Source organism: Anabrus simplex, chromosome 5 (assembly GCF_040414725.1).
Source record: "Anabrus simplex isolate iqAnaSimp1 chromosome 5, ASM4041472v1, whole genome shotgun sequence".
In the NCBI taxonomy this organism is placed as follows: Eukaryota; Metazoa; Arthropoda; class Insecta; order Orthoptera; family Tettigoniidae; genus Anabrus; species Anabrus simplex.
Window position 1 is genome coordinate 55,807,493 of NC_090269.1, and position 22,093 is coordinate 55,829,585.

Sequence of the window (22,093 nt, forward strand, 5' to 3'; positions counted from 1 at the left end):
GTGCATACCTGACTGGAAAGATTATAGTATAACTGTGTTAAGTTGACATTGCTTTAAGCTTTGCATGCGAACGTATTTTACAACCTTCCTTGCTTTCCAGAGTAAAAATGTGATGACAGAAAGAGTTGCTTTGTTTTAAATTTCAGGATGACAGTTTTGTTATCACGATCTTGCTGTGGCTGCACTTTGAAGAAGGGTGCCATCATTACTGGATTTATAAATGCGGTAAGCTTCAGAAATATTGCCGGTACCATTTATTAAATATTTTACTTATTCACTCATCCATTTATGTACTATTCATTTATGTTTGAATTGCTCTATTTATTTATTTATTTACTTATTTATTTATTTATTTATTTACTTACTTTTTTATTTATTTATTTTAGTTTGTCGGTGGCTGTTTATTATTATTCTACGTAGAAGAACAAATCGGCATGACATATGAGAACTCACATATTCATGGTAAGTCCTCAGAAGAGTGAAATGAAACGGTAAGTTTATGTTATCCTATTTTTATACGCACTAGGCCTGAGGATGTCATGCTCGTCAGCCCCATGCACTTTCTACCTACAAACTGGATTTCGTAACGTCTTATGCCGTTGTGCTTCTTCTGGTGTTTTTAAAAACGAATTAATGTTAGGATTGTGAAAAGATTCGTTTTGATATTGAGAAAATGTCCACTCCAGCTATTGCACTATACTAGAAACCATGCCACGGCAAGTTAAGGAAGACCGACGATGGGTTTCAATCCTACTCTTCTGCGAATTCTTGAAATCATTATCAGGAATTTAGCAGTTCAAAGCTATTGATTTATTGTGTTTAAGATATAAATTAAAATAATAATGTTGTTAGTATACTATAAGTATCTTAAGGTGAGAATCCTTTGAGGTTGATACCGTGCCAAAAAGACAACATTTACGTGCAACATCTAAGCACACTGGACAAAAAATTACTCACCCCAGCGCGCATGCACAGATGGATCATTAAGCCTGTACAGATGGCGCATCGAACGAATCTCCTACTCAACCGCATGCTCACTGCCTCTACGTGAGCATACGGCAGTAGCAATCAGTGAGACGTTGTTTCAAGCGGACAGAGTATGTCAACATGGGTTGATGAAAGGATGTGACAGCAGTAGTGGAAATTGGGATTAAGAATAGGGGTGGGGGACAAAATTGTACAGGCAACAAAAGTACCCGGGTTTGTGGATTATAGCAGATGGGGTGGTAGCGGGGTGTTTGGAGGGGAAGGGATTATATACATCAAAACTAAAAAAAAAAAGAAAAAAAAGCTACAAAATGGTAATTTTTAATGCTCTCTAAGCGAATTTCGTCAGAGGGGTAAAGGTTGACTGTTTACCAACTTAAGTGCGGTAATAATAATTTTTTGAGATTTTTACTCAGTACTATGCAATAAAACTTTCACCAAAGGAACAATATTACAAAGGTATTATAATTAAACAGAAGTACGGCGTGATGATTATTTTTTTATTTTAAACATTTTTATTCACAATCAATATCTAATATATACATACAGAGGTAGTAAAAGATACAGTGTGAATCCCACATAAGGTAAACTTGTGTGTGGGCTTCAAAAATACCATAGCTAGATTATGTACATCATGGCATCTAGTGAATATCATTTACTCCATTATCATTTTGGTGATATTTGACTACAGTGTTTTTATGAACTGATTTTCTGCATTTGGTGTAATAAACAGGAAGCTGGAAAGGAGGGACGTGGGTTAAGGAGAAGGTTGGTTTCTTAGTAGAGAGGAATAGTGTGCTAGTTGATTTAAATATTATAATGGAAATTTATAAGTTGATCTACTTTGTAATAATTGTTAATGAGCCATATGGATAGCCTTTTCTTCAGGGTATTCTGATTGCCACTGATCACGTCCACAGGTAATGCATTGTATATCCGTGGCCCTAGACAACTTAGATTTCTTTCTCCAAGTAAATTGTTCCGGCGCGGTATGCTTATTCCAGTTCTGTCTTGTAGCCTAGTGCAAATTTTTGACTTGTATATTCATTTAAAAATAATTTAATATTTGACAACACAATAAGAAACTAACAGACAATAAATAGACTGACTGACAAATACGCGTAGCAAGCGGGTGAATTATACCTCTGTGCCCATGACCTTGCCAAAAGTAATATACCCCTGCTACCCTTCCTCACATCACATTCAAAGTCTCCATTACTTGGTGTGGCGCTACACAGATCGGTTCAACTAAAGAAAATAAAGGAAATAATTAAGTTATAAGACAACATGGCTTGTACAAATTGCTTGTTTATCCACAAAGTGGGGGGGGGGGAGGGGGGGCAACTGCTCCCCTCGCCCCTTTAATCACCGTTACTGTGTGACAGAGTGACAAAAGAGGGCAATCGCGTCTGGCCATGCCTATGGCCATACGGTGCGTGAAGTTGCTGGATTTGTTGGTTTTTTTGCAGTGGACTGTTCAGCGTGTCTACAAGCAGTGGTGCCCCGAAACACGTCAGAATTGTGGTTGGAAAAATATCCTGACTGAGAGGGGCCGGAGGCGCGTTTCACGACTTGTGACTTAAAATCACTTCTAAACCCGACAGGAATTACTGCAGTCAACGAATGAAGTTCCATTCCAATGTGATCGCGAGAGAATGTTGCGATGGGAACTGCATGAAATGAACATTTGGAGACGACCACCTCTCAAGAGGCCTTTGCTCACACAGGCATTTAAAGCTGTGTGTCTTCAATGGGCTAGAAGTCATCGAATGTGGACAGTGGCTAACTGCCGGAACGTAAAGTGGTACGAAGAATCACGTTTCGGCCTATATTCCAATAACGCATGTCGTGGAATGCACCGAAGGCCAAATGAAACATTTCATCCTGGGTGTGTGCAAGGTCAGGATCAAATCACGTTTCGGCCTATATTCCAATAACGCATGTCGTGGAATACACCAAAGGCCAAATGAAACATTTCATCCTGGGTGTGTGCAAGGTCAGGATCAAGGCGGAGGTGGGTTTGTGATAATTTGGGGGGGTGTTTCGTATCATTGATTGGGCCTGCTCACCGAGGTGACCACTAACATGAACTAGCATGTTTATTTAAACATTCTGGATGATCAGGTGTTGCTTTTCAGTGAACATCTGCATGATGAGTACCGGTATGCTATTGGTACCCCAATTTTTCAAGACTACAACTGTAAAGTTCATCGGGCTGGACACATGTGACTGGTTTTATGAAAACTGCCACCTTAATACACCTCAGTTGGCCTGCAAAATCACCTGATTTGAACCCCATTGAAAATCTTTAGGTCACGTTGGAACAGCGATTAAAACGCCGACATCAGCATACCCGCAATTTGGTGGAATTGCGACATCAGATCCTCAGCGAGTGGCTTAACCTGGAAGCAACGTACCTGCACAGCCATGTGGACTTACTTCCTAACCAAATCCAGGTAGTTATCAAGTACAGAGGCGGAGTTACACGGTATTAAATGATGCTTGTAATGATTTCTCCAAGGGTGACTATTTTTTGTACAGTAAGCTTATCTGTATTGTAGAATGCTTTTACGAGAGAGGTCAGCACCGCAGGTTCAAGTTTGCAGTGCTCCTGTAGCTGTCTCATTTATTCTGCAGATGTACTTTTGGTCTTAATCGATCCCTCGTTATGTCTAGTTTCTTCCTAGATATGTTGTCGTAACTACGAAGATGCACACAGAAGATGCTGTCAATTGTGTACACTGTTTTATTTACAAATTATATACACGTTACACACACACAGTAATGAACTGCTATCTTGAACAAAACACAGCTACAATGGAAAAACAAGAAGAAGAAGACTGCCACATTAGCATGTCAACACAACAAAATAACAACATGAGTTCACACACTTGACTAACGACTTTCACTAGCAACTCCCACTAACAACTCAACTCCACTCCCTAGACTGTCTCTTTATATACCTTGCCTGGCCAGGCTTCTAGAAAAGTATGACACAACATGTTTTCTCGAATTCAATCAATCAATCAATCAATCAATCAATCAATACTGATCTGCATTTAGGGCAGTCACCCAGGTGGCAGATTCCCTGTCTGTTGTTTTCCTGAACTTTTCCTAAATGATTTCAAAGAAATTGGAAATTTATTGAACGTCTCCCTTGGTTATTCCAATCCCCTTCCTATAAATGAATATTTGCTCCAGTTTGTCCTCTTGAATTCCAACTTTATCTTCATATTGTGATCTTTCCTACTTTTATAAACACCACTCAAACTTATTCGTCTACTATTGTCATTCCACGCCATCTCTCCGCTGACAGCTCGGAACATACCACTTATAATACCAATATAAATGGTCCGTTATTGGACATTATAAATTTTCCAGCTAACTCATTCTTGGTTGCCAGCGTTTCGCCCTCGTGTGCTAGGGTGGGCTCATCAGTTGGTACCTAGCACACCTACCAATACGCTGGCTAGTGCATACCGTGGAGGCCACTGCGTAGGTTAACTGGAGCCACCAGCAGTGCCAATGCACTAAGAGAATTTGTCTCATTATCAAAAATTGATGCCTGCCTGGCCATCAGGTGATATAGATGTTGATTCCCATAGGGAATCTGAAATATTTGTCCTGAATGAGTAAATTTATAATACCAATATAAATGGTCCGTTATTGGACATTATAAATTTTCCAGTTAACTCATTCTTGGTTGCCAGCGTTTCGCCCTCGTGTGCTAGGGTGGGTTCATCAGTTGATACCTAGCACACCTACGAATACGCTGGCTAGTGCATACCGTGGAGGCCACTGCGTAGGCTAACTGGAGCCCCCGGCAGTGCCAATGCACTAAGAGACTTTGTCTCATTATCAAAAATTGTTGCCTGCCTGGCCATCAGGTGATATAGATGTTGATTCCCATAGGGAATCTGAAATATTTGTCCTGAATGAGTAAATTTATAATACCAATATAAATGGTCCGTTATTGGACATTATAAATTTTTCAGCTAACTCATTCTTGGTTGCCAGCGTTTCGCCCTTGTGTGCTAGGGTGGGCTCATCAGTTGGTACCTAGCACACCTACCAATACGCTGGCAGGACAAATATTTTAGATTCCCTATGGGAATCAACATCTATATCACCTGATGGCCAGGCAGGCATCAATTTTTGATAATGAGACAAAGTCTCTTAGTGCATTGGCACTGCCGGTGGCTCCAGTTAGCCTACGCAGTGGCCTCCACGGTATGCACTAGCCAGTGTATTGGTAGGTGTGCTAGGTACCAACTGCGAAACGCTTTCAACCAAGAATGAGTTAGCTGGAAAATTTATAATGTCCAATAACGGACCATTTATATTGGTATTATAAATTTACTCATTCAGGACAAATATTTCAGATTCCCTATGGGAATCAACATCTATATCACATACCACTTAGTCGAACAGCTTGTCTTCTTTCTCTCAATTCTTCCCAACTCAAACTTTGCAACATTTTCTCGAGTCTCTGGGGATATACTAAAGACAACGGGTTGGGATATAGTACCATATCTGAAGTACTTATTTGATTATTGTTTGCTTGAAGGAGCTATACCAAATGAATGGCAAGTTGCTATAGTAGCCCCTGTGTATAAACGAAAGGGTGATAGACATAAAGCTGAAAATTACAGGCCAGTAAGTTTGACATGCATTGTATGTAAGCTTTGGGAAGGCATTATTTCTGATTATATTAGACATGTTTGTGTGAAATTAATAACTGGTTCGATAGAAGGCAGTTTGGTTTTATTTTTTATTTTTACCCTTTCTGGAACCTAAGTAGCATAACGACCTGCTGCATCTTAGTATGACAAAATTGGTCAATTTTAAGTCCCAAAACCTTCAGTATTTTTAACGTTTATGGTTAGGCCTACATTCACTAGGGCGCACCAAATCTTACTGCTCAGTTAGTCAATCCTTGGTGATACAGTGTGGTACCGTTCATTCTAACGTCATTAGCCCCTGAACAATCAACACATATTCCATTCTGAATTCATCCTATTGTTTTTGAATTTGTAGCACTCACAAATATTCCCTAAAATATTCATCCAGTCCTGTCGATAATGCAAGACTAGTGATGACTGTACTCAGCCTTCTGACGTGCACTCTGCTCACCTCGTTGTCATCTATCCATTTTGATTAACCCTAACGCTGCCTCACTCAAGGGCAATCATATTTTGAAAAAGTAATAAGAGTCGCTTTGCAGTTTATGGATTATTACTAATATTGTCTGGATCCTACACTATGTTCTGGCTTTCTCCACGTCCACCTAGAGGAATGCTGGGTGGGTATCCTTTTCTACAATCAATGACCTGGTGCATTCTAATTCAATCGCACAACAATAACAATTTCCCAGTTATCGTATACATAATTCACTGTACCTGAAACTGACATTACCAAACCAAACCAAACTCCATGGCAAAACAGCCCTGAAGGGCCTTGGCCTACCAAGCGACCTCTGCTCAGCCCGAAGGCCTGCAGATTTTGAGGTGTCGTGTGGTCAGCATGATGATTCCTCTTTGCCGTTATTCTTGGCTTCCAAGACCGGGGACACCATCTCACCATCAGATAGCTCCTCAGTTGTAATCACGTAGGCTGAGCGGACCTCGAACCGGCCCTCAGATCCAGGTAAAAATTCCCTGACCTGGGCAGGAATCGAACGCGGGGCCCCCCTGTATGAGACAGGCACGCTACCCCTACATCGTGGGGCTGACATAAGAGCGGTAGGGATAGATTAAGACCAGGGCTGTAGTCGAGGATACACGCGGTTATATACCGTATGCCCTCAGCGTAAACTCCACTCATTAGAGTATGCCTTGTGATTTCATGCATATAACTTCTACTTTGGTTTATTTTCTTTTTAATTTTGCCATTCTGTCAGTGAGTTTTAACTCTCTAGCTACGCTTGTAATTGTGAACATCGAATGTTCAGCTTGATGAACAACATTATCAGCCATCACTTATTTAAAATCATCACTGTTCGTTGCTTATGTCTCTACACACATTCATACATTCAAATGCCTCACCAGTTGACTGATTTAAGTCCAAGAAATATGTGAAGATGTGACTGCAAAACCACTGTACTTGTTACGAGCTCAACTTCGCTTACCTTATGCATACTTCTCCGCTCCGATTTAGTGCACATTATATTGCGCTGCTTCACGAACTTTCAGCTTACAAGTCTGTCTCACCACTGCTTGGACTGTTGCTCCTCTACGTGCAATCACCGTGACGTCACCCGGTTCCAGTGTTTTCTCGAGCTCGCTTCGCTTCCGTATATATACTCGCTGCTTTCTCTTGTCCGGCGATCAGGTGTGATTGATATGTGGTAATCGACAGTGGGAGGTTGAGCAGTGTACACGGCTGGACCGTGTGCATTTCAATTTTACTTCATTCTTCTTTACGTACTGGGTGAGCAGACTTTTATTATTATTATTGTCATCCATTCAATTTTGCCCTCTCTTTCTCCATATGGGCTTGGCTAATGCTTGGATTTCGAACTCTAGTCCCTTCAGGACTCTACGAAATTACGCTGTGCCAAACTATTGGCTTTAGACTTGTGGTGGAAATGTGAAGGAAGAAGTGTACTGGACTAGCGATATTATGGTGACCTTCAACTTCTAAAGTGTTGTGCATGAACTTTGCATTCCCTCGTTTTGAAGTGGGACTTGACAGCCTGATCATTTCCCTTTCCCTGCTGTTTGTTTCTTGGTTTTCTTTTCCTGCTCCTCTTTCCGTTCTCCTTTTCGTCTCCCGTTCGTATTTTCTCATAATTTGCTAATGAAATTTGGTAACATTGTGGTCTGCCAATTTCGCACTGCGTCTGCTGTTTACATTTTGAATGTTCTAGTATCTTCCTGTCTTAAACAAGTGTGTGTTAGATTTTGGGGGGATATGATGTCGTTTTATTGCGTACCATTTTAGGTACTGGAAAGTTCTCTTTAACTTGTATAATTTTTACTTGTTCCTTTTCAAAATTTCTTGCTGTTTTTGCGCGGCATTCATGTGAACGTTGTCATATTGGAACTTGAATGTAATGAAAACATTATTTTATTCCTATAGCCCTTATCTCGTACCTGAGTATACCAAAGATTTATCGTAATTTGTGTGGTTACCCTTTCTAGTGCCTGTACGAACCAAAATAAGACCTGTCAATAACTTGTATGATTCCCTTTTTCTATGGTGTATCAAATGGTCCAATTTTACTCTCTGTTGTGAAAACATTTGTTATCCCTTTTGAAGTTGTTTCAATATACATGTTCATCTTTTCTAAACCTGTGCTTTTGGGAGTTCTCATTTCTGTGTTCTCTTTCGTCATGCTTAGTATGTACCTACCGCGGAAATTCCCCTTGGGAAAAGGCCCATAATTGTAATCGGCACATGGCTTGGGATCTTATCTGCACTGATTGTGGTTATTTGAAGCATGACATTTGAATAGTGCCATTACCCCATACTACACGTTTCCCTGCGCTCTGCTTTGCTAAGTTCTCTGTGCGGCATACCAGCACATATTACTGGGAGTCTTTCGCTTCCTTCATATCGAACTTTCGTTGATATTTGCCTAGCGATTGCTGCAAGTTCTTGGAAATACATACTCATATTTAATTATACCAATGTACCGCACCATACTGCAACATACACCAATTCAAGAGTTTGTTCCAGTGAAAAGTGTAATCGAAAATCAAAACAGGCCCCTTTAATTTTTTTAAATAAATAGCTGGAAGTAGGTCCACTAGAAAACTACTGTGTAAGCAAATTATTTTCAAACTTGTGCAGTAAAATTTGATTTCTTCTTTGTCGCCATAAAATGTTGTCTACTGTATATACCTGATTTATGACAAATTAAGAAAAGTTTGTTGTAAGTAGCTGTAAGCACCTAATTTTAAACACCAAGGTGGTCTGGCATCCGGGATTTGTCATGCCCTGACTTAGAGTATACCCTGTGAGAATTTTGGGACTACAGAACTGACTAAGACATGAATATGACAAACAGATTAGAGTAGATGTAATAGTTACGTAGAAATGAAAAGGCTAGCAGAGGATAGGGGAGCATGGAGAGTTGCATCAAGCCAGTCTATGGACTGATCCAAACAATTTTGTGTTTAGTATAACGGTGAATATACTGTAAAATGATTTTATTTCTGTACAACTTTCTTTACGTCGCACCGACACTGATAGGTCTTATGGCGACAATGGGATAGGAAAGGCCTAGGAATGGGAAGGAATCGGCCATGGCCTTAATTAAAGTACAGCCCCAGCATTTGCCTGGTGTGAAAATGGGAAACCATGGAAAACCATCTTCAGGGCTGCCAACAGTGGGGCTCGAACCCACTATCTCCCAGGTGCAAGCTCGCAGCTGTGCGCCCCTAACTCCACAGCCAACTCGCGTGGTTAAAATGATTATAATAATGAAGATGACAGACATATATTTCACTGCTCCTTGCGTGAAAAGGGAAAAAGTGAATTTTTCAGTTCAAATATTATGTGAACTACTTGAAGATTTCCTGTATTAATCCTTAATTATTTTTCAGATTCAAACTTATAAACGTTATGATAGCGGAATAATTATAAACTTGTTTTAATTTTTTCTCAAATCACTTATTTGCTTTTTGTAGTAATGATATATGTTTAAGAACCACAAATCTTTCTCTTTTAAACAGTAGATTGCTGTTTATTTTTCAGTTTGTACTTGTGATGATTTTTGTATATATTTAATTTTTGTATATTCTTATGTTTTTTATGTATCTCCTCATGGAGAATGTAAATACAAGTGTTATCAATAAAACAAAGTTACATATAACAGAAAAAAGAAATAACGCCACGTGCTTACGGTAGTCATGAGATAACTCAACATAAAGAGGGCTGCATTGGACACTATTGGAGTTACCGTATACTAACCATGTTGCTATTTTTTCATAGATGTGGACTTTAACATCTGTCTCAAAATATCGCATCCACTGAAGTCTCATGGCTGTGACTGTATGAAAGCTGCTGAGGTATGGGCGATGCTGAGTAACTACATTCAGGCGCAACTAGTGCGGATGACAAATAACCACGCACCTCCTCATGCCATATACACCTTATTATTGCGCTGCTATTGGTTTCTGTATAACCTTCAATAGTTACAGTAGAGCCTTCGGGATGAAGGCTTAACAGACAATGCCTCATGAAAACAAGCAATTGCTCCCATTAAATCACATGGGGACACGGACAAAAAAAATTTTAATACACAAATAATGAATAGTGGTAATAGCATCAATATTATTATGTTAAGTGTCTTTATTGTCCTCTGAATCTTGTTTCAGATGATTATAGCCAAGAGTTGATAATGATATCCACGATCGCTGGTGCAGTCAGTCTACTGACAGGGATCTTCCTAGTTGTCGGCGCTCGCAAGGTATGGTGAAATGTTTTTCAATCATTTGAGCTCATGAGTTTGAACTGGAGTTAGTAAAGAACATTCTGTGCTTGGGCAGTTGGTGCCAAAGCACAAGAACTTAAAAAAGAGAAGTTCGGTACCTGCCCAGAAATAACCACACTGTCTGACTGCTCATCTCCCTTTCCTAAATCACAAAGTGACAGATTATTAGCATCTCATAAACTTATGGGAGCACTAACCAAGCTTACAGATCAAAAAGTGGAAAAGGATATCATTGTCATTTTTAAAAACCACATATATTGCTCTATTTTTTGATTTTTTTTTTTTTTTTTTATGCAGCGGCGGCCAGTTCAAATGGGGCAGGAAGGACTCGTGGCAGGTGCTTACAATTCTACAGTGTCCGAATCCATGGCTAAATGCTTAGCATGCTTGCCTTTTGGTCACAAAGGTCCTGGGTTCGATTCCTTGTGGGGTTGGGAATTTAAATCTCATTGGTAATTCTGCTGGCACAGGGGCTGGATCTACAGTATGTATCATCTTCATCATTTCATCCTCATCATGACATGCAGGTCGCCTATGGGAGTCAACTCAAAAGACCTGCACCTGGCGAGTCGAACATGCCCTCGGATCAGGGCTGCCAGATACCTGAAATCAAAGTATGGGACAGATGTACGATCGAAGAAATCAGCAGGCTTAAATTCTACTAGTTATAAGCTTTGTTTCAAAATGACACACTTATTATTATGTTGACATCGTAGTGCAGTTTATTAATGCATGCCTTAACATGTATGCACAGACTGAAACTTACAGTACCGAGGAAGTTGGCCGTGCGGTTTGGGTCATGTAGCTATGAGCAGCACTAAAGATGGTTTTCCATGATTTCCCATTTTACACCGGGCAAATGCTGGGGCAGTAGCATGTCTTAAGGCCACGGTCGATTCCAGTCTTAGCCTTTTTCTATCCCATCATAAGACCTGCCTCTTTCAGTGTGACATAAAACAAATAGGAAAGAACGTAGTTTATTTAATTATTCTTACCAGTTATTTCGATTTCAATATATTTCCATTTCTCTGAAGTGCTGTTAACAGTTTTTTGTCATTCTTAGCAATTTCATGAAAGTCTCTGCATGCCACTGAAGAAAAATTTGCAGAAATGAACAGCTTAGACCTAATCAAGTCAACAGAACAAAATTTTTCTCACAGCTGACAATTTCACACAAACATGCATTGCACTCGGACTTCCTCAGTGAGCTCTCCGCTATTATGCGTCTTATTCACCAGGATAGACAACCCGAGAAGTGCAAACAGTAAAATAAAACAACAATTTTAAAGGTCTACAAACTCACACCAGACAAAGAAACCAAGGAGTGAAGAATTCTATCCTCTTTGAAAGAAAGATAAAGCTCTTGGTAATTTTCAGAGGTGGAAACACTGGCGTATTTCTCTCGAGGTTCAAAATACGGGACAATTTTTCCATCCCGGATAGGAACTCTCCGGGACGAGGGACATTTAAAACAAATACTGTACTGTCCCGTAAAATCCAGGACGCCTGGAAACCCTGCCTCGGACACTCCCGGCACTAAAAGCCATATGCCATCTCATTTCATGTATAATTCTACAGCATCAAAGATGCACATTGGCGTTCTATTACTAATGTATATATAAAGGGACCACCAGTCGATGTATTTGGTATGAACCCTCCAAGTCTCATGGTGAGCAGCCGCCACTGTGCTTATGTCTCCATTAGTTCTCATGTTGTGGACTTATGTCGATGTCGTAACTTGGTTCTGACATTTAAATACCATAGCTGTACAGATTGGAGTCCTGCACTAACTGGTTGAAATTTGTACATGCATGCACAGAAATGATGTCTCAATATAAACAAAGCATGACGTTCCCCAACCTCCTCGCTTAACGCATTGCTGCATGTAGACAGCCTGCTATAAGACTGTTGTGATTGATATTGACACAGTGGTGATGTATAGCAATACACACACTGTGTCTTCACCACTGCCCGTTCACTCCCTTCTCCTCCTTTTCAGTAATGGAGTGGCCTTCAGTATTACCCCTTCACTCCCTCCCCTCCTTTTCAGTATCAGAGTGGAGCAGTGTTGATTATTTATGTCGGGATACCATTTTTGTGCATGCATGTACACATTGTACTCTGTAACTGCTCTACGATGTGTGCTCAAGGCAACATGCACAAAGTTGGCATCATGCAAACCGCATACTTCCACGGATAAAGAATATTCATGTTGCTAAAGCACATTTGTAAGTTTAGGTATAAAATAAATCTGATTTTATTTCAGTACTACATCTTCTTTACTAGGATTTGTCCCATTACATGGTATCTACTGTTCTGCTACAGGGCTCTGTCAAGGATGTCTTCAGGATTGAGATCCACATCGCTCATGTTGTCCCTGATGACAGGTATCCAACTAACTCTTCAGTGGTCTACCATGGGGTTGACGTCCTCCAGGATTGAGTTGGAGAACTGTTTTTGGCACAGAATAGAAAAATGAAATGAAATGTCGTATGGCTTTTAGTGCCGGGATATCCCAGGACGGGTTCGGCTTACCACATGCAGGTCTTTCTATTTGACTCCCGTAGGCGACCTGCGCGTCGTGATGAGGATGAAATGATGATGAAGACAACACATACACCCAGCCCCAGTGCCATTGGAATTAACCAATTAAGGTTAAAATCCCCAACCTGGCCGGGAATTGAACCCGGGACCCTCTGAACCGAAGGCCAGTATGCTGACCGTTCAGCCAACGAGTCGGACAGAATAGAAAAGAATAGAATTCTCCCGTCCCCTAGTACCCCTGGAACTGGGGAGAAAGTAATCATTTATTGCAATACAAATTATTTTTTAAATGCATAATTTTCTTTCTTTCTTTTTTCTTTCTTAATCTGTTTACCCTCCGGGGTTTGTTTTTCCCTTGGACTGACCGAGAGATCCCAACTCTACCACCTCAAGCACAGTGTCCTGGAGCATGAGACTTTGAGTCGGGGGTTAAAACTGAGAAGAAGGACCAGTACCTCGCCCAGGCGACCTCACCTGTTATACTGAACAGGGGCCTTGTGGGGGAAGAGATTGGAAGGGATATACAAGGAAGAGAGAAGGAAGCGGCCGTGACCTTAAGTAAGGTACCATCCTGGCATTTGCCTGGAGAAGAAGTGGGGTATCACAGAAAACCACTTCGAGGATGGCTGAGGTGGGAATTGAACCCACCTCTATTCATTTGCCCCTGCAAGGCTGAGTGAACCCTCTTCCAGCCCTCGTATCATTTTTCAAATTTCGTGGCAGAGCCGGGATTCAAACCCGGGCCTCAGTGGGGTGTCAGCTAATCATGCTAACCACTGCACCACAGAGGCAGACGCATGATTTTCTTGTTACAATTTATATCAAACATTACAATTACGCATAATCACATTTACACCCAATCTCTAAATTATAGTTTAAACTTTTTTCTCCTTTTTTACAAGTTGCTTTACGTCGCACCGATGCGGATAGATCTTATGGTGACAATGGGGCAGGGATGGGCTAGGAGTGGGAAGGAAGCGACCACATCAGCCCCAGCATTTGCCTGGTATGAAAATGGGAAACCACAGAAAACCATCTTCAGGGCTGTCGACATCGGGGTTCAAACACACTATCTCTGGAATACTGGATACTAGAGCTTGGTTTATTTATTTCTGTCCTAGATGTGACAATGTTATATAGTCTAGGACAACATGTATCTTACCCTTATTAATTTGTATTAGTGCAAGTATTTATTGTTGTCACAGGTCTAAACAAATTTGTCCTTAGCTTACAATAGAAATGATGAATTAACTGAATGACTGTATGAATGAATGGAATAGATGAATGACAATAACTGAATATTTGCATGATTGGATTGTGTTCATGCATGTATGAATGATGAACACTCCTCTCTCCCAGTTACGGATAACCACCACCTAGAAAGAGAACATTCATTAATGAATGAGTGATTGAATGAATTGAATGCCTTCAGCCTGCATCTTCGAAACTCCAGCAGATTTATTTAGTCGTATGGTGATTACGAACTATATACAATTAATACAAGACAAAATTACACTTTGAAGTCTGAGCTTTCCGGAAACAAATCATCAGGAAATCCAGGGTATAAATGAAGAGGGCAGCATTGGACGAAATGTTCAGTCGCCTGTTCTTCTAAACTGTATTTGCACATTGATGAGCTGATCCATTTCAGTCCTTAGTCTGTTGAGACGACACCAAAGGTATCTTGGTAGGTCAAAACCTTTTGGCACCGAGCTTGATAGTTGCAGTAGCTTAACTGCGGCCAGTATCCAGTATTCGGGAGATAGTGGGTTCGAACCCCACTGTCGGCAGCCCTGAAGATGGTTTTCCGTGGTTTCCCATTTTCACACCAGGCAAATGCTGGGGCTGTACCTTAATTAAGGCCACGGACGCTTCCTTCCCACTCCTAGCCCTCTCCTGTTCCATCGTTGCTATAAGACCTATCTGTGTCGATGCGACATGAAGCAACTAGCAAAGAAAAAAACATTTGGCTACTTAGTGGGATCAAGACGGTAGGCATTTGTTCCCAACTTTTTTAATGACCACTCCTTTTTCCAACTATCATACCTCTACAGACCCTGTATGTCCTATACGACACATAAAATTAGCAATGTTCTGAAGGCTAGGGAACCAGTGTGGCGCGTGCGACACATCCAATTTAGTTCTCATGGCAAACTGTAGAGTGCAGCTAATGACCGAAAGTAGTTTTGAGCCCAAATAGCGGGAACTGCGTAATGGGATGTCATTGTTTGAGATCGTGTCCTCAGAAACTGAACTGAAAATGGCGCGTTCTGCATGTAAGTAATTTTCACTGTTTTTATTTGCATGAATATGATTTGTTTCAATTGATTTATAATTGCAACACATTAAAGAGTCTGTTGATATAGTATAATTTACAATTTTGTGAATTATGTTGACTGTACGAAGTGTTTTGAAAGCGTGTGTCGCATATGACACACTGGAACTGAACCTTAATTCTAATACTGATTTGGTTTTGTATTTTCTTACGACTGTCAAAGAAATTAGAGTACCAGTGTTGTTCCGATACACTAATTTCTTGACACTTAGAGCAAAATAGTAATAAATAGTGACAACAGATTTGAATTAACAGGTATAGGTAGTTAAAAAAGTTTGTTTTCTTGCGAGACTGAGACATTTTTGTAAGCAGTGTGACTTTGGCATAATTCATATACATTCTGGCATTTAATTGTTAATGGTCTCTTGCATTACAGTGTCCGCGGAGGAAATTATATCAGAACTTGAAATTGATGGCAACTGCTCTGATCTCGAGGATGTGGACTCAGAAAGTGATGACGTTTTAACACCCGATGAAGTCATTTACGAAGATGTTCCTTCCGACAGTCCCGAGAATCCTACTGAAGAATTAGAGATTCCAGTGAATCATCGTATTCCAGCATGGAGACATACCGATATATTTGAACCTCTTCCACCTGCTCCAGCTTTACATGAGGTCCCACGTGATTCTGAGGAGTTGCAACCCTTTCAATATTTTTCGAAATATGTGTCGGAGAGTATTTACAGCGTTGTATCTCGATGTACAAATGTGATGTCTCTATCGCGTTTGGGAAAATCTCTCAATACAACTGCCAAAGAAATCAAAAGGTCTTTTGGCATTTCAATGACTATGTCATACTTGGGATACCCAAGGCTGAAGAGGTACTGGGCAGGTTCCACTAAAGTAGAACACATAACTTCAAAGATGTCCCGAAATCGTTTCTTTGCCATCAGACAGAATTTAAAAGTTGTAGTTGATGATGATGTACCAACTGAACGCCGCAGTGATAAGTTCTGGAAGGTGAGGCCTTTATTAGAGTCAGTTCGTGATGGGTGCTTGAAAAATGCGAAGTCGATGCAGGTGTGTATTGATGAACAGATGGTGCCATTCTAGGGTCATGCTGCAATGTGACAGTACATCAGGGGAAAGCCTGAACCATGTGGATTGAAAAATTTTGTATGTTGTGCTCCTGATGGTCTACCACTAGATTTCTTCATGTACGAGGGGAAAGGAGACACAATTGTAAATGGGTATGATGACCTGGACATTGGGGGGAAAGTTGTGATGAGGCTGTCACAAACTTTACCACCAGGGACGGTAGTATACATGGACAGGTATTTTACGTCTGAAACCTTGTTGGATTACCTACATTCTGATGCTTCATGTCAAGGAACGGGAACAAGACAACTTTCCCGTATTCCTCATGAAATAAGACTGAGAAATGATGCAGAAATGAAGAGGGAAGGCAGGGACTCAGTTGACCAAGTTGTTTGTGGCGATGGTCAAGTGTGCATAGTAAAATGGTTTGATAATAAGCCAGTTACTTTTGCCTCGTCCATAGAAGGCACAAATCCAGTTGGGAAATGCCGCCGTTGGTGCAAAAGAGACAAAATCTACAAGAAAGTGAAGCGGCCTCTCATTGTTGAGAATTACAACAAATTTATGGGAGGAGTGGATTTCCTCGACAGAGTGCTGTCATACTATAGGCAACATGCAAAAACCAGAAAATGGACTGTACGGCTCATTCTACACTTCTTTGATTTTGCTTGTACAGCAGGATGGATAGAGTACTGAGGAGATTGCAAGGTACTGAAGAAAGCAAAGAAAGATATCATGGACTACCTGGACTTCAAAATCGAAGTAGCCGAATGGCTCATGAATTCAGAACAACCAAACAACAGGGGAGAAGAAGAATCAGAAGAAAATGAAACACCAGAAGACACAGCCTGCCAGGTGAAAAAATGAAAGTCTTCATCACCACATCCAAGCACTGTCAAGAGGATGTCTGGTGCACTTCACATGCCAGAAATGGTGGATGATGGCAAAACACACAGATGCAGAATGCCAGGCTCGCACAGCTCGAGTTTTCTGCACAGTATGTGGAGTACATCTGTGTCTTGTTTCTGGGCGAAACTGTTTCAAAGGGTACCACCAGAGGAAGTGAGCAACAGCAGCAGTTGCCAATGACAGGGGACACTTTCATCATTACAATTTCAGGTCGAGTATCCTAAACTGTTCTCAGAACATAGACAAAGATTGTTAGCTTGCAGTAGTGAACATACAACAGTGTTTCGTGTGGTAAATTTTGCAAATTTGTGCCAAGAACCCAGTAATTCATTCAAGACTATGAAGTGTCTTTTAGTAAGTTAGAGTACCAATGTGTCACATACGACACATGCAGTTTTTCAAAAATGTTTTTCAAAAATTCATAGTTTTTTATTGTATCTGTGATATGTGATGCCCAATTAGCAAAATATCTAATTTTTATTTCAAACTAGCATTACTTTATACCTTGGGTTTGTAAATCTATCCACAGTAGATTCACAGTGGAGTCACTAATTCAACTTTGTGATTCTGGCTAACAAATGGGTGTGAGATGCAAATATAAGAACTCAACAAGAGAGTTCTGTTAGCCTCTCTCACCCTAATTCTCCACAATTCTACCTACACGTGGTGCCCCTGTTAAGCTGAGCAACCCAGTGGAAGGTTGGGTACGAACTCCAGTCGGAATCAGGGTCAGCGAGCCGACAGGATGTGGAGGACCGTGGAAGGCAACGGGAAACCACCACTGGCATTATATCCCAATAATACCAATATAATGGTCCGTTATTGGACATTATAAATTTCCCAGCTAACTCATTCTTGGTTGCCTGCGTTTCGCCCTCGTGTGTTAAGTTAGGCTCGTCAGTTGGGACTTAGCACACCACCCAAGACGCAAGGCTAGTGCATACCGTGGAGGCCACTGCATAGGCTATTTGAAGCCACCAGCAGTGCCAATGCACTATGAGAGCTATGTCTCATTTCCAAAAAATAGATGCCTGCCTGGCCATCAAATGATGTAGATGTTGATTCCCATAGGGAACCTAAAATGTTTGTCCTGAATGAGTAAATTTATAATACCAATATAATGGTCCGTTATTGGACATTATAAATTTCCCAGCTAACTCATTCTTGGTTGCCTGCGTTTCGCCCTCGTGTGCTAAGTTAGGCTCGTCAGTTGGGACTTAGCACACCACCCAAGATGCAAGGCTAGTGCATACCGTGGAGGCCACTGCATAGGCTATTTGAAGCCACCAGCAGTGCCAATGCACTATGAGAGCTATGTCTCATTTCCAAAAAATAGATGCCTGCCTGGCCATCAAATGATGTAGATTAGTGATGTGCGCGAGTGATGCCTGGAATCGCGGTACTCGATTCTTTCGAGTCCAGGCTCGGACTCGCTTCGCTTGCGAAGGCTCGATGATAGCATGACGTCACACGTTCGCTCACTCGCCGGCTCGTAGATGGATGAAGCATGCGTACAAGCGATCGCTGAGGGTTTATGGGATTGCGACAGCGCGGTACGATATGAAAAAACTGAATGAATGCGCAAAAGGAATAACCTAAATTTGATAATTACTTGAGAACGATAATAATGCCACTTAATACGCATAATAAGATATGAAAATATCCGTTTACGGCGTCTCGCACACACTTCACTGAATATGCCATTTATTCTAATATTGATAATATAGCTTATCTGGCCTTCATAGCCCAACTTGGCCGGTTCGATACTGGTTTATTCCGGTAGTATTTGAAGGTGCTCAAATACGTCAACCTAGTGTCGGTAGAATTATTGGGACGTAAAAAATCTCCCGGGGGACTAAATGCGGTACCTCGGCATCCCCGAAAACCATACAAATGTACGTACTTGGACGTAAAAGTTATAACATTATTATTATTATTATTATTATTATTATTATTATTATTATTATTATTATTATTATTATTATTATTATTTCAAATCCCTGTCACGGTATGTATGTTGTAATTAGTGTATTTTAAACATGTGCTATTTGTAGACTATAGACGGTATTTCTGCACACATTGTATTGCTTCGCTACTGGTAAATTATATCTCATGTAGCCATTATGCATATACACGGGCGTAGATGTGCTAATATGATCGGTAGTATGACAGATTTATTGTAACCATAGCCTATTGCTAACCGCGCCAAAGCCTACAATCGTCCGGGGGAACAGGTGAATTACAGCCGTTCATATGTACATCATACTTTCGGCAGATATAATGTCGGGTATTAAGATGAGGCGTCCAGAATGTGACGTACGTTCACGCAGCAAATCAGCGGACAGAACGTCATTCTGTTCTAGCTAAACAGCTGACAGTTTGTTAGTAAGTCACAACCTTTAGTGCCTATGATGATGATAATAATAATCATAACAATCGAATTATTGACGACCGATGACTGAACAACATCAATCATCAGCAGCAAACATATTGCACTCCACACCACAAAAATATTCTGTGGGTGACCCTGAATGCCGTGCACTCCAGTACAGTAGATTTTAGTTCTAAGGCATGTCCACAGATAGCGACACCAGTATGCTTGGACTCGAGTCTGGAGTCGAGTAATACCGATTCTAAGAGCACATTACTCGATTCTACTCGATTCCGTCGCTAGCCCATCACTAATGTAGATGTTGATTCCCATAGGGAACCTAAAATGTTTGTCCTGAATGAGTAAATTTATAATACCAATATAATGGTCCGTTATTGGACATTATAAATTTCCCAGCTAACTCATTCTTGGCTGCCTGCGTTTCGCCCTCGTGTGCTCTCGTCAGTTGGGACTTAGCACACCACCCAAGACGCAAGGCTAGTGCATACCGTGGAGGCCACTGCATAGGCTATTTGAAGCCACCAGCAGTGCCAATGCACTATGAGAGCTATGTCTCATTTCCAAAAAATAGATGCCTGCCTGGCCATCAAATGATGTAGATGTTGATTCCCATAGGGAACCTAAAATGTTTGTCCTGAATGAGTAAATTTATAATACCAATATAATGGTCCGTTATTGGACATTATAAATTTCCCAGCTAACTCATTCTTGGTTGCCTGCGTTTCGCCCTCGTGTGCTAAGTTAGGCTCGTCAGTTGGGACTTAGCACACCACCCAAGACGCAAGGCTAGTGCATACCGTGGAGGCCACTGCATAGGCTATTTGAAGCCACCAGCAGTGCCAATGCACTATGAGAGCTGGGAAATTTATAATGTCCAATAACGGACCATTATATTGGTATTATAAATTTACTCATTCAGGACAAACATTTTAGGTTCCCTATGGGAATCAACATCTACATCATTTGATGGCCAGGCAGGCATCTATTTTTTGGAAATGAGACATAGCTCTCATAGTGCATTGGCACTGCTGGTGGCTTCAAATAGCCTATGCAGTGGCCTCCACGGTATGCACTAGCCTTGAGTCTTGGGTGGTGTGCTAAGTCCCAACTGACGAGCCTAACTTAGCACACGAGGGCGAAACGCAGGCAACCAAGAATGAGTTAGCTGGGAAATTTATAATGTCCAATAACGGACCATTATATTGGTATTATAAATTTACTCATTCAGGACAAACATTTTAGGTTCCCTATGGGAATCAACATCTACATCATTTGATGGCCAGGCAGGCATCTATTTTTTGGAAATGAGACATAGCTCTCATAGTGCATTGGCACTGCTGGTGGCTTCAAATAGCCTATGCAGTGGCCTCCACGGTATGCACTAGCCTTGCGTCTTGGGTGGTGTGCTAAGTCCCAACTGACGAGCCTAACTTAGCACACGAGGGCGAAACGCAGGCAACCAAGAATGAGTTAGCTGGGAAATTTATAATGTCCAATAACGGACCATTATATTGGCATTATAAATTTACTCATTCAGGACAAACATTTTAGGTTCCCTATGGGAATCAACATCTACATCATTATATCCCAAGACGTTCATGAGATGGACCTCTTTGTAAAAGTGTCCGGAGGTAAAGATTCCCCTTATTCGGATCTTCGGGAGGGCTGTACAACAGGTTTTTTAAAGTATGGAAGGAAAAAGAAGAATTATTGCGGATAGGGACGTGGAATGTTTTGACCCTTTTACAGGAGAGAAAATTAAAAAACGCTAAATATGAGATGAAGAGAAATAAATTTGGATGTACTTGGAATGAGTGAAGTAAGATGGGGTGGATGTGGAGAACTAGAAAGCTGTGGCTTTCGAATGTAATATTCGGATAAAGATAAAAATGGACTGTATGGAGGTGGAATATTTATTGGAAAATGACTGAAGAACAAAGTAATGAATGTTGAATACATATCAATGGAAGGATTATGATGATAAGACAGAAAGGGAAAATAAAAGACTTGGTGATCATACAAGTTTATATGCCAACCTGTAATCATTCTGATGATGTGATAGAAGAATGTCATGAGTAGATAGATCAACTCATCAAGAAAGAGGAAAAGAATGCATGTATTATTGTAATGGGTGATTAGAATGTGGGTGTTGCTGAAGGTTTGGATGGTAAGATCATTGGTAGATTTGGATTGGGAGTCAGTAATGAGAGAGGAGAAAGATTGCTTGAATTTTGTAATGAAAATTGCATGGTGGTTGGAAACACTTTGTTTGACAATCACAAAAGAAGAAGGTATACTTGGATATCTCAATTAGATGACAAGAAATATCAAATTGATTATATAATGATACAACAACGGTACAGAAACTGCCTAAAGAATGCTAAATGTTACCCAGGAGCAGACATTTATTCTGACTATATGTTAGTTGTAGCGGAGGTACTATTGAAAA

The 22,093-nt window shown here is 40.8% G+C and overlaps 1 protein-coding gene across 1 annotated transcript in view; it reads left to right on the forward strand.

Moving 5' to 3' along the window:
- LOC136874323 (uncharacterized) overlaps positions 1-22,093 on the forward strand; it is a 150,193-nt gene that overhangs the window by 99,999 nt on the left and 28,101 nt on the right. The window contains exons 2-4 of the mRNA XM_067147966.2: positions 147-225; positions 387-462; positions 10,311-10,402. Coding sequence (XP_067004067.2) covers positions 148-225; positions 387-462; positions 10,311-10,402 — 246 coding nt within the window. The 5' untranslated portion in view covers position 147. The remainder of the gene's footprint in view (positions 1-146; positions 226-386; positions 463-10,310; positions 10,403-22,093) is intronic.